At 37.8% G+C, this 19,185-nt stretch overlaps 1 protein-coding gene across 1 annotated transcript in view; it reads right to left on the bottom strand.

Moving 5' to 3' along the window:
- Positions 1–12,559: 12,559 nt before the first annotated feature.
- LOC129777304 (ATP-binding cassette sub-family G member 1) overlaps positions 12,560–19,185 on the bottom strand; it is a 150,516-nt gene continuing 143,890 nt past the window's right edge. The window contains exon 10 of the mRNA XM_055783523.1: positions 12,560–13,433. Coding sequence (XP_055639498.1) covers positions 13,089–13,433 — 345 coding nt within the window. The 3' untranslated portion in view covers positions 12,560–13,088. The remainder of the gene's footprint in view (positions 13,434–19,185) is intronic.

Raw genomic sequence — 19,185 nt, 5'->3', positions numbered from 1 at the left:
TTTTCTCTATACTAAAGTAACACTTTTTTCTGGTGAGAAAACTTGTGTTCGATGATGATAATTATCTTATATTACATTGATCAGCTTTTTTCTTTATTTCATCCATACATAACACAAGAGCCATCTCGTCCAGGACCACAGAGGGCAGCTTTGGTACGTGATACGCACCATCTAATGACTAATCACCATTCTTCTATCATTATCACTCGGTTATGGACACTGGTGGAGGGAACAAACAATACCTAACAACCAGTCAAAACGGACCCAAATCATTATCGAAGTGTTTAACAATGTAATTCTTCAAACATATCCAAAATCAGCGTGCAGCAGATAGCCTAACGGAATCCTACGTCAACTATGCGGTCTTGTCTTGGACACAACCCTCCTGTGACTTTTTTAGTAAAATTTTTAAATAGTGCTTTTAAAATGTTATTTTTTCTAACTAGTTCATTGGTTTTTCAACAACTTCATACCAAACATCATATTTAAATCAGACATTTGGATTTTGCGTTAAAATTTTTTGAAATGAAGATCAATGATTTTTAATTCAGCCTTTCAAAAAATCAGTTGTAATTTAAATTGATCATATGACAATGAAAATTAGTAGTAGGTAGTTTCCATCATATGTACCAAGTTTCAAAAAAATCGGAGATGGTCGGAACAGCGGCCGACTGATCTGGGGTTGGATTGCTCTGCAACAATGCTTTAAACTGATTTGTTTCGATAGGCTCTCCCTATCTATTATTAGCTCACAGTTTGTTTTGAATTCAGATGTTTGGCAACCGAACAGAAGTGGGAGAAACTGACAGCATTTCTTTTTTGCCTCTCTCTAACAATGTTCTGGCGGAATGGATTTTGATTGCGCTAGAATCATTTTGAGTATTTTGAGAAAACGTGATCCACAACAGCTGATCTGTATTGTGCTCCTTTTTACCCACACAGTATCGCTCCCACTGCACATCACGAGAGCTAAACGCCAGATGGTTTGGTAGCACCAATTCCAATGGATGTGAGCATTAATGTTACATCTCTATTAGAAATTCTATGAAATTGTCGAAAATTCTTTCGAAGTCACTCCTTGCATATAAGAAATTTCTGTAAGAACATTTGATTCCGACCTGGGTCTATTTTTGTCTGTGTATTTTTTACGTTGGTATTTTCATTACTTAAAAAAGACGGGTGGGTAATGTCGGGGACATAATCGGAGTGACGTAGGACTATACAAAGGGGACAGCTTTTGCAAAATATATATTTCGAATATATTTCTTTATTTTCTTCTCCTACGTGAATACCTACCTATCTACCTGAAAAATGGATTAGTTTACTGTTTACTCTTTATGAACATGTTGGGGGTTCTGCGTTTTTTTTACAAACTTGATTCTTGTTTTTTTTCTGAAGGCTTTGTACTTATTAAATGTTTAACGCCGGGTATCTTTCGGTGTATGCACATATCGTACAATCAAAATGATGGCTGTGATAGGGAATGCATTGGTGGTCATCAGCTTATTCACTATCATATATTTCACTATTGAGCACATTACCGTACCTCAAACTGTGGTTTCGGAGACGACTGAATTGTAAGATTTGTAGTCTCCGCAAACAAAGTAAATAAAAATGAAAAAGAACTGTGGTTTTGGAGGTGAACTCTACGATCTGTCGAGAAATAAACGAGCTAGAAGCGTTCTGAAAAACCAACTGTGAAAACTGAATGATCAATTTAAAAGACCCCAACCACCAATAAGTTCAAAAACAAGCATAAACAAAATAAATCAGTTTATATTATATGTCATATTATGTCACTTTAGAATGCATTGGTATTGTGAATAACTTTTAATAACTCTTCTTTGAATGGTGCTTTTAATGGCCCTGAAAAGCGCCGTGTTTTACGGTGGCTGGTTTTGCCAGCAAAGCACTCTGTATAAACAAACTTTATCCTTTTTCTACCTGCTGCCGTTTTGCGATTGCGTTTGCCACTCACTGAAACTAGTTGTTGCCTCCGAACCGAATGTGCTCTGTTCTGTAGGCGGGTTTTCTTGTTGTCGTGAGCAGCTTTGCAAGTCAACTCGAGCACTCCGGCGGCCGAAATTCTATAACCGCTATTAGGTATACTAGTGCTCCGGCACCAATCCGTTGATGCGATGTGAAACGATGCCATACAACCACACAGATTTACGGTTTGAAAGAGAATGATATATTTTTCAGCGGATCCGCGCGTTTTGTACTTTAGCGGTACACGTTCACAAGATAGAGACAAATCGGCAGACTCAGCCAAAGGGGCGAGTCCAACGAGACGAACGAATGAGCGTTAAAAGGCAGCGATGGCAAAAAAATACATTCATTACGATTTGTTCGCTCGTTGGATTCACATGCAGGCTAAAAAGGGTCCTTTTCAGGATCACAAAATTATCTTCAATCAAAAGAGTTTATTGTTTTGTTATCACTCGATATCCCCATCTTGTTCGGCTAAACCTTCCTGTTTAGCAATTTGTTGCCACTCGCCACAGCTTTCACAGTTGGAAAATTTCTTCCCATCCAGCTTTGTGACATGTTGTACAGTATATTACATTCAATGCGACGTGCTGAAGCACCACTAAGTGTCGCATTGGAGGCGATATTAACCCTGATAAGCGCCGTGTTTTATGGAATGGTTCCAATTCAGAAAACTTAGTACTCGTGGTTTTGGAAAAAACCATTTCGAACGCCCTCGATGCCGCCTTGTTCTGGATTTGCCACCAAAACAGATTGTATAAAGAACAAACTTTTTTCTTCTGCTACCTGATGCCGTTTTGCGATTGCGTTTGCCACTCGCCACTCGCTGCAACTGCCTGTTGTCTTGATGTCCACCGAACCGAATGCGTTCTGTTCCGAATGCGGATTTTCTTATCGTCGCGAGCAGCTTTGCCAGCTAACTCGATCACTTCGGCGGCCGAAACTATATAACGCCGGCTAGGTGGACGGGTGCACTGGTACTAACGCGCTCGGCCTAGCTACCCTTGCGGGGAACTCCAGATCAATACGGTTCGATCGGGATTTTGCCTTTCCCTTCACTTTTCCTCCTTTACCATGTCCAGACATGGCTGCTTGGGTTGGTTTTTTGATGTGTTGTGATGCGAACCGATGTGGTGTACGGTTTGAATGAGAATGATCGTTACGGCAGCGGAGCGGGGATTTTTAAGCTGACTGGCTGGCTCGAGAATTACGTATGTGTGAGACTGCGACCGATGTTTCGTTCTTTTTTTTCTTTTTCCTTTCCAATCGTGGTTCATTCTATTTCGCTGCTGCTCTGGTTGCCCGTTTTGGTCGGTCGGATTTGAGGAGCACAAAATGGACCAATCAAAAATGGGCACATAGTGCATTTTGACAATGCTTGATATTTCACAATTATTCAATTATTTATCTCAAGAAAAATGAAATGTTATTCGTTATGATAGATGCGTAGATATATTTCCTATCAATTGATGCAAAAACGTTTGCGATCTATTGAGAAATGCTCGAGTTATAAGCGTTCCAAATCTTGCATTTTTTCCTACTTGTTCAGTGCCTAGATTTCCATTTCACCCCCTATATCTTCCGGTTAGACGTAGTCCTACGTCAAAAGTATTATGAAAATTTTTCAAATGACTTTGACTTTGTGTTCAGATTATGTTAGCGTTACACAATTAAGAGGGGGGGGGAGGCTTGTCTTGCGTTATTTATTGTTACATAGGGTGGAGAGGGTGCAAAACACAAACACAGCGTTACGTGATTTGTGCAGCAGACTTTTGAACAGAATTTTAAAATGTATCGTTAGCAGAATCGTATCTGAATATGTGTTCTGGTTGAGTAACGTGTTTCAGAATTAAATTTCTCTTTTTTGTGAAGTATCCGAAAATTTAAATTAGCACGAATAGATGATTAATATTCACAGAACATACCATAGACTATTTCTGGTAATAGTCATATATTAACTTCAATTCAGCTAATTATTATAGTGAATGGAAAGACATTGAACATTGTCGTATATGTATGATATGTATGAGCGGTAATGTGTCGCTACAGGTGATGGTCGTTTCTATGCGATTTTGAAGGGACCTTTGGACAGATAAACCTTTGGATTAAAGATAAAGAGATTTGTCACTATAAAGATTGTCGCTATAGAGAGCTTTGAATGTATGTAGTTTTTTAAACTCGCCTATCTTAAAGGTAGGTGCATGAAAATCAAATTCGTTTCAAAGAATTTATGTTATAACTAGTGCTTTTTCAAATATCATTTTCAATTTTCCCCTAATACTAGATTTGAAAGGTTGGTTCTTTGGTGCATAACCTCATGGGATGGGTTATGAGCATACAACGTGTACTGCATTATGTCCCCTCTATTTATCTCATCACTATAGATGGATTGATCGCCCAAGCTCAAGCTCAAACTCAAGCTCATCACTGTAGACGGATTGATCAGACACTCAAATATTTTGAGTGCACGCGTTTCAATCTACAGAACAAGAACGCCGTAATTTCGGGTGGTGGCCATCCACGCGTATGGACACCACTTGCTGGCCACCATCATCAGCTGATCCAGTATGTAGAGGAGAGGTGACAGGCAGAAGAATTTAAGCACCATATATCTTATCGCTGTTTTTCGCTGAGTTCATCGAGTCACGCTCCAGTGGAGTCACATCGGTTCATTTGCCTCAGCTGTGTACGAAAACAAAGAAACGAAATCCCGAGTGCACTGAGATTCCTTTCGAATCTGAGAACTGCCTCGGTCGGCACTTGGTTTTAGAGACAGGCAACAAACGGACAAAGAGGAGCCAACACTGCTCGTGGAACGGAGATTGTGGCCAGATGCAATGCTACATTTGAATCAGAAGCTAACCTGGAAGCAGAATACACTGATTTGGGTATCTCATTCGTCGATTTGGAAATACTTTATTGGTGCAATTGACTCGATTCCAGCGTGATTAGCGGTTTAGCTAAATCCTTATCTCATCGTATACTGAACCTCAAATTCGAACACCTGCCATAAATGCTCCAAATGGTGATTATTGATAATCACCATTTGGATGATGGCGGTTAGCAGGAAGAAATTCGAGGAAAAATTCGGCCTGGCGCCCTCATAACAATGTAATCGCGGAGCAAACGAAGTACCCTCAAGGAAGGAATAATTTCGGGGAACAGAGGAATACAAGGCCGAATGGAGTCGAAGTGATAACCGATAGTTTCTTATCGCCCTGCAGACCACGTCTACTGACTCTATACGTAGACGCACAGCGTGTTGCGGCGTGATAATTGGATGAAATATAATGTGAACTACGAGAAATCATTTTTGTGATTTGCTATTTAGGTGAATTTTCCTACAGTGTTCGAAATGTAAGAAGTACACTGAGAGAAATAATTAGTAAATATAACGAATTTTTTGGTAAATACTACCAATCTATAGTCATTTTCGACCGTACTAATAAACACATATGTCAAGCAGAACCATGATTCGGAAGCCCAATATCGGCTACATTTTCTCGCCGAATATGCACGTATCAGAATTATATCCTTATTATACCTCCGTATTGCCTTATGGGAACAATGAAAATGGTTAATACGCGCTTTTCTCACCAATTTTCAGATATGACAATATCCAAGCTTACTAATGTTATCGAGTAAAATATACTAATCTCTGGTAGGGATGCGGGTTTGTTGACAATATGTACAAAAAAAATTGTACATTCTACTAATTTTGCATTACCAAATGTATTTAGTAGTTTTCGACCGAGGATTTTTCTAAAGGTAGACGAAGGTGATTCTGATGTATCCCTTTGAATTACAAAGGCCACTAAGCACCAACAATAATGGTTTTCTGGCCACATAGTTATTATATACTTGAGATGTATACTATAACTCTTTAACTATGTTTTCCACCAAGTATGATTAATGAGTGTAAAGAAGGGAAACCAGAGACAAAATAAAAAGTACCTTTTATCGACATGTTTAAAAACTGCGACTCTCATGGCACCAGTGCAAGCATTCATTCAGCTACCAAATATGTGTACCAAAGAGTCCATGCTCAAATTTCAATATCTCTTGTTCTCGCCGGCAAGAATATCGTATCTACCTAATAATGCGGTCGAAAGGCACCATTCTTCTGGTTTTTTAATAAATGTTTTGTATATGTCATACCTCAGCCATTACCCTAGTAGTATTTGTAATGCTCACAGTCCTTTGGCGGTTTTATTTCCGCGTATAGACGCAGGGCATTCTTTAGGAATAGAATAAACAGACTTTTCACAGTCCATCTCACTCCCACTGACAACTGTCCGTTTCACCGCACCAGTACAATGGGCCTGATTCTCGAATACACTTCACGGTGGAAACGAAGGGCCTGATTCTCGAATACACTTCGAATACACTTCACGGTGGAAACGAAATAAACGGCACGCCATTGAACTACGTTTTACGAGTTAGTGAAATGTCGAAGATAATAATGAGTTTTCAGGCAGAATGGGCACTTTTAAAATAAAAAATCATTAATGAAAATTAACTTCTTCGTATCAAACTGGTATTCAATGTGAGTGGAAAACTTTGTTTTCTTCATGTGATATAATAATCTCATACAAAAATATAATCTGAAGATAATTTGATATTATAATGATAAATTTAGTGGGAAACTAATCTCGCATCCAGATGTCGACACCGTACCGTTGTCATCGCGAATGCGTTTCATACCGTTTCCACCGTGAAGTGTATTCGTAGTGTATTCGAGAATCAGGCCCGAAATAAACGGCACGCAATTGACGAATTTACGCAAAGCTGAATCAGCTCATGCGACATCTACATTAGAGCTCAGAACCACCAAAGTGAGGGTGTTTGTTTATTTTACGCACTGAAAAGCAAGATTCGGTGATGATTATTTATTTTATTTCAATTTAGATCAGCCATTGAATGTCGTCAGTATATGGTAAGAAAGTTGACGTTTTGTATATTTACGATGGTTTCAACACGCGATTTGACCAAAGTCATAGATAATTTTCGAAAATTTTAAGTTTGATAATGCATACCGTTTATTGATACTATGGATAATTGCGATGAAATCGATATCATATCAAATTGGCTGATATCATTGATTATGTAGGGGCCGATACGAGAAGAATTTGCAGTATTTTTAGCGCAAAACACTCTATTCATTGTTAACTTAGTTGAAAAAAATTAAAGTTACAATACTTATAACAAGCCATTCCTCGTAATACACATAGCACATTGTAAAATAATGATTTTCTAACCTTTTCAGCGTGGAAAGAATACATGAAACCGGGAAATTTGAAGATAAATTCAGATTTTTCTAGAAAATTTGAACGAATTTCATACCAAAAAAACAAAACATCCTCATTTTACTCGCTGCGCCATCTGGTTGTAAATCCAACGTAAATTCGTCAATTGAACTACGTTTTACGAGTTAGTGAAGTGTCGAAGATAATGATGAGTTTTCAGGCAGAATGATCACTTTTCAAATAAAAAATCATTAATTAAAATTAACTTCTTCGTATCAAACTGGTATTCAATGTGAGTGGAAAACTTTTTTTTCTTCATGGGGTATAATAATCTCATACAAAAATTTCAGCTGAAGATAATTTGATATTATAATGATAAGTTTGGTAGGAAACTAATCTCGTATCCAGATGTCGACACCGTACCGTTGTCATCGCGATAACGTTTCATTCCGTTTTCACCGTGAAGTGTATTCGTAGTGTATTCGAGAATCAGGCCCAATATAACAACGATCGATTCTAGCATATGTTATGAAATAATCTCAACTTCTTTTTGAGCTGCTCCAGACAATGGTGTCGAGTGAAACTTTCGCACCCGGGGCGGATTCTTCGCCCATACAGAATCATTTCCATTGTCATTACTTTTCTGTAGTATTTTTATGCTCTCTAATTTAACAGGTATGCTTCAATTTTTATATCTTATAGCAAAATTTCCCACACAAATGAAAATAGTTCGCAGAGCTACGCAGTTTTTGCACAAAATATTCTGCTGCGTACTTTGTTCTTGTTTGTCGAGTGGTCAATAGCTCGCATTTACATAATCACATCACTTACCGCAGTGAATCCTGATTTTTCTTAACCATTCCCACTAACAACTATCCCTTCCATGATAAACGCTAGGGAACCACGCTATAGAGGCGACCCTTCTGGCCTTCGGGCGGTGAATATCATACTAACATTCCTTCCCCTCCCCTGGTGACTGCAAGGACGTGGCCGGCGTCTTAATTGGCCATTTAAAGCTCGAATCACCGAAAATTGCACAACGAGAATGATTTGCTAGTTCCAAGCGTCATTCTGTGTGTTCTTTGTGCAATTAGGTTGGTTCAGGTCAATTACGGAGAGCAACTACGAATTGTACAGTCTATCCAAGCTCACGCTCAAGCTCAAAACATTTTACTGCGTATTTTGTAATACTAATGCAAGGACCTTTATAATACAGGTCGGATTCTATTATCCGGAGACTCGATTATCCGGAATTTTAGACTCGATTATCCGGAGTATTTTATTTTTGATTTTTGGAAATTTTGAATAATTTGTATAATAATTCCATATTGAATAGCTAATATATCAAGTGAAAGGGTTTGACTAGTAGAATGCAGTTATTTATGAAAAATACAAATCCAAAGTGGCTGCCACCACAAAATGGCACCATATATATTTTTTTCGGAACCCCATCGATATGGGTATCAAATGAAAGGGCTTAACTAGTAGAATACAGTTTTTTATGAAAAATGCAAATCCAAAATCGGAGCCACTACAAACCTCATCAATATGAGTATCAAATGAAAGGGCTTGACTAGTAGAACACAGTTATTTATGGAAAATGTAAATCCAAATTGGCCGCCACCACAAAATGGCGCCATATATATTTTTTCACAACCCCATCATTATGAGTATCAAATGAAAGGGCATGACTAGTAGAATACAGTTGTTTATGAAAAATTCAAATCGACGATGGCGGCCAGTACAAAATAGCGGATTACATATTTTCAGTAATTTATGAAAAATTATGATAAATGCAATACCAAAATGGCCGTCATCACAAAATGGCGAAATATTTTTTTTCAAAGCCCCATCAACATAAGTATCAAATGAAAGTGCTCGACTGGTAGAACACAGTAGATCATGAAAAATCCAAAGCCTCTTGGCTTTGACCGCAGTTCCAAAATAAACAATTACTTTTTAATGGTTCCATTCAGCTTGCCCTGTTTTTATCTATGTTTGAGTGTTTGTAGAGTTGTCCCATATGATTAGAAAATTGACCCCGTTCCTGTTGACTGATTGATCTGAAATTTGGAACATATCTTTAATTCTACTGCCATAATAAAACTGCATATTTCATGATCTTGAAAAATTTAATTTGGCTGCCGCTTAAAAATGACAGACTGGCTTGATTTGGAGAAGACTATGAACAACATAAATTCGAAAAGGTCGCTGCCACAAAATGGTCGACTATGTTTTTTTGCAATCTCCTTAATATTGGTATCAAATGAAATGATTTGACTTATAGAATGCAGTACATCATCAAAATATTCCGAAGAAAGTAAGGTAAGAAATAAAAATCTTTTTTTGAATGGTTTTCATGTAGAGAAGTATACTAATGATGCAGATAATTTACTAAAAACTAAAAAATTAAATAAGTAAAAAAAAACTTTTTAACTTAAACGGTTTAATGTACTAAAAGCTAGAAAATAATTAGACAAGTAGCAGTTAGCAAATATCACATCCGTTCCTTCATTAATCTAGGGCAATGATGAGACTGAAATCGTGGGGTATATGATGAAACAACTAACTGTGGATAATAGAAATCCAACATTTATTTCTTACCTAATTTTCTTCGGAATATTTTCATGATGTACTGTATTCTATTAGTCAAATTGTTTCATTTCATACCGATATTGAGGGGATTGCAAAAAATACATAGTCGACAATTTAGTGTCGGCGACCTTTCTGAATTTATGTTGTTTATTATGTTTCGTGTTCTCCAAGTCAAGTCATTCAGTCATTTTTTGCGATGGCCAAATTGAATTTTTCAAGATCATGGAATACGCAGTTTTATAACGACAGTAGAACTAAAAGTGTCTTCCAAATTTCAGATCAATTAGTCAACTGGAACGGGGTCAATTTTCTATTAATGTGGGACAACCCTACACACACTCAAACATACAAACAGGTCAAGCTGAATGGAACTATTTATAAAGTAATTGTTCATGATCTGCTATGTTCTATCAGTCGAGAACTTTCTTTTGATACCCATATTGATGAGGTTTTGAAAAAATATATACGGCCCCATTTTGTGGTGGCGGCTATTTTGGATTTGCATTTTTCATAAATAACTGTATTGTACTAGTCAATCCCTATCATTTGATATACATATTGATGGAGTTCTGAGAAAATATGTAATCCGCCATTTCGTAGCGGCTGCCATCTTGGATTTCTTCTTCTTCGTCTTGAATGGCAATAACGTTCCCTTTGGAATATTTGCCGTCTCAACATATGCATTAACTAGCGTCATTTATTAATACTTAGTTGAGATCTCTTAAGCCAAATAACACACCTTAAATGTATACCGAGGGGCAAGCTCTGAAATACGGGTAACCATAGTGCAAGTCGAAGGAAATTTCTTTGACGAAAAAAATCCCCCGGCCAGAACGGGAATCGAACCCGAACACCCGGCATGATGGTGGTGAGACGCTAACCACTCGGCCACGGGTGCACCACTCTTCTTCTTCTTCTTTTTTGAGGGTTTAAACTTTTCAGTTCATTCGCCTCTTCAAGCACCAATCTTGGATTTAGATTTGTCATAAATAACTGTGTTCTACTAGTCAAGCCATTTCAATTGATACCCACATTGAAGTGGTTCTGAAAAAATATGTAATTCTCCATTTTGTAGCGGCCACCATTTGCCATCAAAACCTCTCGTATTTTTTTATCCCAAAACGAACTAAGCGCACCTCATTTTCTCAACCGTTATTAATAAAACGACCGTATCCCTGCCCGATTTCAACAATGATGAATCGAGATCAGAAAATTCGGATTTTCGCAATTATTGCCAATCATTCCAATTTTTTCTGACCTTACACGATCATTGTTAATGTAATTCTGTTGAATCATTGTTAATAGAAATGATCATGCATGGGCCGCTTAATGGTCATAATTTTGAAAGTTCTGTTCAAAATTTTTCCATTTTTTCTTTCATCTTGGATGCATGTCCGGTCTGGACATCCATATCTAGGTATCGATGATACTCTAACTGGAAAGCGCCTAATACTGCTTATAGATATTGTGTTATGTGGCATAATTCTGGCATGAAATGAAAACATTAACAATTCTGGCTTGAAAACAGTACCGGAGAAAGCGGGCATAAGCTTCCCAAAAATGCAGAAAAAATCGATTCTTTTGGTTTTCCAGACCGGGCCCCCATTAATAATAGGCTAGTGTTTCTCCAGTAAGAGAATAAAGTCGTTCTTGTTCGACTTCTGCACAGAGAGGTTGAGATTAGAGGCGAATGAACTGAAAAGTTTAAACCCTCTTAAAGCCAAAAAGAAGAAGAAGAAGAAGAAGAGGTTGAGATTTTGTTTTACCTTCGAAAAGTGCAAGCACTTTGCACATTCAATTGATTGGGTTCAACAGAAACAACCATCAAAAATCAAGATCGCGAAATGGGAGAATTACTCTACTGATTCAAACAAGTGTTAGATGGGGAAATGGAGTCATGTGTAGAAATTGAACTGGTCATGAGAAATATGTTGATTTCAATGTTAACGAATAATCATTGATCCTGCCGAGTCGTAATTATTGACTACGAATCTGGGTAACTACGGGAGGAAAATATTTTGATGCTATAGATACTTACTTTTAGTTGAAGAGTTTGTGCTTATTGCTAATATAAATAGCTAAACACGATAATGAGATCTAGATGACAAATGCTTCTCAACATATTGTAAAAATGACAAGAATTCATTTGGAAGTGCCTTAGTATAAACCCCTTCTTTACTCGCTGTTTTTTTTTCTTTTTTGCATTTATAAATTACCAATTAATTCCAGGAACACAAACTACAAAAACTATTTCCATCAGTTCCATATAGACTGCACAACCCTCAAATTCCAAATATTTCCTGCTTAGCTGTCACATAAATTTATACCTCTTATCATTATTTAATCGGTTACTCACTCGGATGGCTACTCCTGAACCGAACTGATATCCCGGGTCGAACGAATTATATTTAGGGCGAAACAAAGTTGCAAGTTGTGGTAATCTGAAAGTACCCACACAAAGTGTAATCGTGATCACCCATCGAACCTGATAGATTACTTTGTCCTCCCGAATCGAAACAGCTCTAATCAAAATTCCGCGCACAAAATTGCGGAAGCCGAAACTCCGACCCACGATTACACCGGTTACTAAGCCAGTCTACGAGAGTAATCGCAAGTCTTCTTCGCTAACACGGTGTCTTGCAAAGCGTTTGATAAGGGGGACATAATCAGAGTTTCGCGATTTCATGGCTTTCTTTCCATTCGATCATCGTTGGCAGAGTGTTGCAATGTTTATTAGCTTAGAATAATCACTCCGATTTACGCACGCTAAACACAATAACAATAATCATAAAAATCCAGCAATTGATGCTGGAATCTAAACACTATGTCACTAGACTACTTTAAGAATAAGATACTTTCATTCCCCTGGAGAATGGGCTATTTCATAATCACAGTGTTCGTCGTATTTGTTTTTGCTATCGTATTGAAAAGTTGGTCCAATTTCTACTAGATTCAACAGCTAAGTAAGATAGGTTCTACTTATCACCCGGATTAAGTGTGGATTGCTCATGCCTGTGTGTTTCGTATAAATTATGGCAAGATTGATGCTAGCAAATGAGGATTAAAAACGGAGAATAAACCAACAGTTGATAAGACTAACCGGAACGGGAGTTGGCAGACACCACCCCCACCCCACCCCTGCGTTGCGTTTTATCGTTCCAGACGACCTTTAAACGGTTCGATTAGTGGCCACCGTAATCCGAGAAGTGGTGATTGATTGCAAACAGTGGGTGCGTGGTGCTAATCGCGCGAGATGTGTTATCTTTTGTTCAGCTTATACCACAGCACCGCGATGGTTCCGACATACATCGCGAGCACAATCGACCCTATCAGGATCAGGTTCTTCTCCATGTCCACGTGTTCGATGTCCATGTCTTTCTGAAAGAGCACCGGGTTCCTGAAGTGACAGTAGATTTGTGTGCTTGGGCAGTGCAGTGGACCGCGGTCCATTCCGTACACGGAGTTTAGGACCCCGTGGAAGCTGGCCCGATAGTAGCTGATGTGCCACATCCACTTGAAGATGGGGGTGATGTCTTCGTAGCGGGTGCAGAAGCCAAACACCGAGAACAGCACCGCCAGGATGGGACCAATGAAGACGGCCAGCTGAAATGGGGAGTGTGATTATTGTAAGCAACAATTGGGCGCAAGTAAGCTGTTACGCTATACAAGTTGGATGAAAAAGCTTGCACGCAAGTGATAATAGAGCAATTCCAAATGAAATAGGCAAATCACAAAACAAGAGTATTTTTGATTCGAATGAAAGTTTGTATGCCGTTTGGGTTGGAGAAGTATGAGTTTTCTATAGCATTTGGGAATTTTTTGACCCAAGTGTAACTTTTGAAAAGGGCGTATCGATTCCAGTAAGAGAAATCTTCGATAATTTATATCTCAAAAACTATGATTCCTATAGAAAAAGTGTCTTAGAAAAAGTTATAGAGTATTGATCTCCAAACATGAATAAAATCATTACTCTTTTTTTGACGTAGAACTACGTCTATCAGGAAGGGTGCTAAAAAAAAGTTAACGTTAATAACTAGGGGCTGTCCACATACCACGTGGACAGAAAAAGCACGATTTTAAACTCCCCCCTCCCCCTCCGTGGACAAGCGTGGACATTTTCATACCCCTCCCCCTGTTGTCCACGTGGACATTTCTCTTGATTTTATTAGAATAATTTAGGAAATATTAGAATGTACTTAATTGCGCATGAATTAAATTTTAATTCCATTTAAGTTTGTTTTGTTTCAAATTTTACTTGCTGAACCGTGGCTCATTGGTGTTTTTTTGACAGAAAAATGAGTAGTAAAACAAAGCAAATATTCCATATGAGTTTAACTTTGAAATACTTGTATGTTCTTTGTTCTTTCTTTTTAAAAGGCTTTAAACTTTGCAGTTCATTCGCCTCTAATTTCAATACTTGTAATACTTTGTTTTTCTATTATCTTCGAAGATATAAAGGCTATCTGGTTTGTCAACACGGAAACGCGCAATACCCAGTTGAACAATCCGCATCCGAATATAAATTACATAATTCCAAGGATTGATCTTGAGCAAAGCGAATCGAATAAAATTAAACAGATTTAAAATCACTATCAATACAATTCAAGCTAACGATTTTTGAACACATGCAAAGAATTGTGTTGCTGTCATATAGAATACATATTCAATACTAGAAAGTTAAGGTGAAGGTGGAAGCTAGCCATTGTCGTAGTATAGGTAAACCCTCGTGTAAAAATGGGGTAATAGTGTTTGTGAGAGAAGAGCAAAGCACACGTAAATAGATCAATTCACTTATCAGACTGTGTGGCGCTTCATTGACACGAGTCTTTGAATACATTTGAAAAAAAAAAACAGGAAGTGGGTTATATCTATGGTATAACCGCAATGGTGACGTAGGACTATCGTTGATTTAGAGATCATTTGTTTGAAGTTGAATCTAAATCCATTCTGAATGAATGAATAAATGAATATTTGGGAGACTTCGAAAACGAGAGCGTTACGTTGGAGGCACAAGGTTTTATGCATCCAATATAGGATACGAAAAACCTTGTTCTGAAGAATAATCTTCAGAAGCTAACCTGCTAACTGTACTTGATTGACAAATCACAAACCCAAATGTATTATAGGATATTTTATGGATAGAAAACATTAAAATAAACTCTTTCACATGAATGTATTTTTAAATTCCCAGAGGAACTGGCAGATTATTTTCCGAATCTTTCTCGATGCTGAATGGCATCCAAACGGAAAGAATTCCGTGCGTGTATATGTGTGTGTAGCGGCTGCTTCGATGGTCACCTTCTCTTCTCTTGAAGGATCGGCTTCTCTGTGCTCCCTCACAGTTTCAAGCAAACTGCTTGCGTTTGTTTGCGGGCAGATCTCGATCCTTCGCCGTCAGGCACCCTCAGCATCGATGTTGTCTTGTCGATGTCCTCACGAAAAATGAATGCGTCTCACCACCAGAATATCGTTTAAGTATGCTTTTTGTGCGTGATTGAATCGAGAGAAGTCGTGGTTTACGATGGCAATTTGGAGGGGAATGAACTCTCTGAGCTCGGAACTTTCGGCGACTGAGCAATAATCGATTGCGTGCGCATACAATATTGGATACGGAAATATCCTACTGATGGGGAAGAATAATCTTCAGAAGCTATCCTGTTAATTGCGATTGATTGAAAAATCACAAAACCAAATGTATTTGGTCACAGTGTTACATGGATAGAAAACATTAAAATAAACTCTTTCACATGAATGTAATTTTAAATTCCCAGAGGAACTGGCAGATTGTTTTCAGTAAAGATTAGATAGACATTTTCCTCGATACTGGAAGCCCACCAGTGGTTAATGCTAACTCGATAACCATCTGTTAATAGCACTTGATTGAAACATATTTGGTCACAGTGTTACATGGATAGAAAACATTCAAATAAACTCTTTCACATGAATGTATTTTTAAATTCCCAGAGGAACTGGCTGATTATTTCCCAGCAATGATTAGATCTTTCCGGAACTTTCTCGATGCTGAATGGCATCCAAACGGAAAGAATTCTGCGCGTGTATGTGTCGATCCTTCGCCGTCCACCTCCTCCAGCACGTTAGGCAACGATGTTGTCTTGTCGATGTCCTCACGAAAAATGAATGTGTCTCACAACCAGAATATCGCTTAAGTATGCTTTTTGTGTGTGATTGAATCGAGAGAAGGTGTGGTTTACGATGGCAATTTGGAAGGCAAACTAGAGGGGAATGAACTCTCTGAGCTCGGAACTTTCGGCGACTGAGCAATAATCGATTGCGGGCGCATACAATATTGGATACGGAAATATCCTACTGATGGGGAAGAATAATCTTCTGAAGCTATCCTGTTAATTGCGATTGATTGAAAAACCACAAAACCAAATGTATTTGATCACAGTGTTACATGGAAAGAAAACATTCAAATAAACTCTTTAACATGAATATATTTTGAAAATTCCCAAAGGAACTGGCAGATTATTTTCAGTAACGATTAGATATTTCCACATTTTCCTCGATACTGGAAGCCCACCAGTGGTTAATGCCAACTCGATAACCACCTGTTAATAGCCGCGCGTGTATGTGTGTGTAGCGATGTCTTCCCAGGGAACCGTTTGTGGCATCACTCTCCTCCTGATAGATTCCCTTCTGGCCTAGGGTGCACAAACAGGCTCTTGGTGACACCGTTCATCCGCGCTTTCATGATAAATAAAGAGCTTCACCGCAACAGCGACAACATGCTCCAATCGCTGTTCAATCATAACTGAGTGGGTTTACGAACGGCGCTCGCTTATATACCGATTGGTGATTTCAATAGCCTGTTTTGAAAGCAATTTTAAGACTATTGAAACAAGTTTTTGGATCAAAAAGTAACAAGTATATAACGCGTAGACATTTTATCTTTCGAATGAAGTGTTTATCATACCATTTCGTTCAGTTGTTTAGGAGCTATTAACGCTCAAAATCTCGGTCTCCGGCGCAACGCTTTCGTTTTCGAAACATTGATTTTACACCCCGGTATAGAAATGAAAGACGTAGTCCTACGTCAAAAAATAAATAACAATTCAATACTAAAGTAAAATGTATGAACGATATGTTCCGATGAACAATTGCAAATATAAATATATATAGAAGGTTCATTTGCATATGATTCTGATTATACGCGAGCGTAACATGAGCAAATTTATAACACATGCGAATTGGGGCACTTTTGGTATTAACAAGTTCTTCCGCATAGTAACTCGATGTTGATAATTCCTTAATATTTTCCTTCGTTGATCGTATTGTTTTCACATATTCACGTTGGAAAGCCTTAACCCTTCTCTTCGTTGGCCGAGGCATTTAGATTGAATTTAATACTTTTCCGTTTACTGTTTTTGAAAGCATAGGCAGCCGTGGCAGTGTTCCGAGCTCTGCAATACAATTTTCTTACCCAATGTTAAAGTTGCTAAAACTTACATTATAGACCCATTAAACGAAAAAATAATTATTGTATTGATATCAACACAATTTTATTCTATTGATTTTCATGACATGGGACGCTATGACTCCGGAATAACATTTTATTGAGTGGTTTTTATAGCTGTTTCGATGATGTTGTTTGGCATCAGTGTCGAAAAAATAACGATGCTTCCACCAATACAAACAAAACCATTGCAGAAGATTGAAAAACGAAAATTTAACTTTCAGAGCACTTGCTCGAGTTTTCCGACGTTTTTCACTATACAGTGCGACAGCAGGTGAAAATTTAATATCTTGTGAGTAATCCATTAGAGTTTGGTTGATATTACTTCATGGGAAGTGTGCGAAAACGATCATTTTCTTCACACTGTTTCGCAAAATTATTGATTTTCGGGCGAGAGGTGAGGGAGGGAGATGAAAGAAATGAGCGCCATTGTGGCAGCCATTTGTGGCTAGCTTCCACCTTCACCTTAATTTACTTTCACAGATTTATTTCAGAAGTGTGCTCATTTCATCTGGAAATCTTGAAGCTTCTTGAGGCGTTGGCAGTAGCAACAACAATTTTTGAAGTGGCTCGTATGGTGTGTTATAATATGAGCTACATCAGAGCTCGAGTTTTTGAAGCGCACAAAAACGAACAGAACGATTTTATATACATAGACTCTTTTTCTATCATTTAAAAAGAATTTCAAAAAAAGAAAAGATAAAGTAGGAAGCATGTACTGATATCTATAGATCCTCACTTGACAAAGGATGAGGAGTAAAAGGTCGAAATTTTTCAGAGATTTCGGAACGCCTGTATCTTCGATATAAACGATGACATTAAGATGAAAAATACAGCATTTTCAAGCTACAAATTTCTAGTGTGTGATGTGTATATGTGTTGTAGATAAAATACTTTGCAAAAAAAGATAAAGCGTTTATAGTTTGTATTCAAAGTTTCTCTAGATTTTGAGAATATATGCTTAAAAGCAATCCAATCAACATGATTATTTCGCGTTCATTTGATTCATAGAGAGTTTCAGTAGAACTATTTACTGCAGAGGTATTCTCTATCGAATGAAAAATTATCCTTTGATTTCGAATTAAGAATATTTCATGAAATAATGAACGCACAGCAAATCGATGGTCAAATCTACTCATCGCAATCTTGGAAGTATTTAATACATGGTCCAGTTGATGCTTTGACGAATGCATTATTTTATAAAAGAGTTACAGCGATTATATCTGTTTAAAATAATATTATTACATTTAGGTTATTAGGTAGCTGATCCGAAAAATGTTAAGAGATAGGGGATCATAAAAAGACGGGTGGGTAATGTCGGGGACATAACCGGAGTGACGTAGGACTATACAAAGGGGACAGCTTTTGTTAAATATATATTTCAAATATATTGTTTTATTTTCTTCTCCTACGTGAATACCTACCTATCTACCTGAAAAATGGATTAGTTTACTGTTTAATCACTCGATATCCCCATCTAGTTCGGTTAAACCTTCCTGTTTAGCTTTTGCGTTTGCCACTCGCCACAGCTTTCACAGTTGGAAAATTTCTTCCCATCCAGCTTGTGACATGTTGGTCAGTAAATTAAATTTAATGGCACGTCGCATTACCACCACTCAGTATCGGATTGGAGGTAATTTTAACCTGTAATTGAACATTTCCGATGACAGTGGTACAGTGTCGACTTTCAATGTGGGGTCATAATTTGGACCCCGAACTCTATGTTTACAAAAATGTCGCATTACAGATCCATCCAATTAGCTCTATGTCGAGCTAAATATAAATTACTGTACTTTCAATCTAGAAGCAAATTAAGAAATGGTGAAAATTGGATAATCGGGAAAGTCCCCAACCATCAATAAGCTCAGAACAACTGCC

The sequence above is a fragment of the Toxorhynchites rutilus genome, chromosome 3 (assembly GCF_029784135.1).
Source record: "Toxorhynchites rutilus septentrionalis strain SRP chromosome 3, ASM2978413v1, whole genome shotgun sequence".
In the NCBI taxonomy this organism is placed as follows: Eukaryota; Metazoa; Arthropoda; class Insecta; order Diptera; family Culicidae; genus Toxorhynchites; species Toxorhynchites rutilus.
Note: the sequence above shows the minus strand (reverse complement) of the source record. Positions and strands in the feature narration are given on the sequence as shown.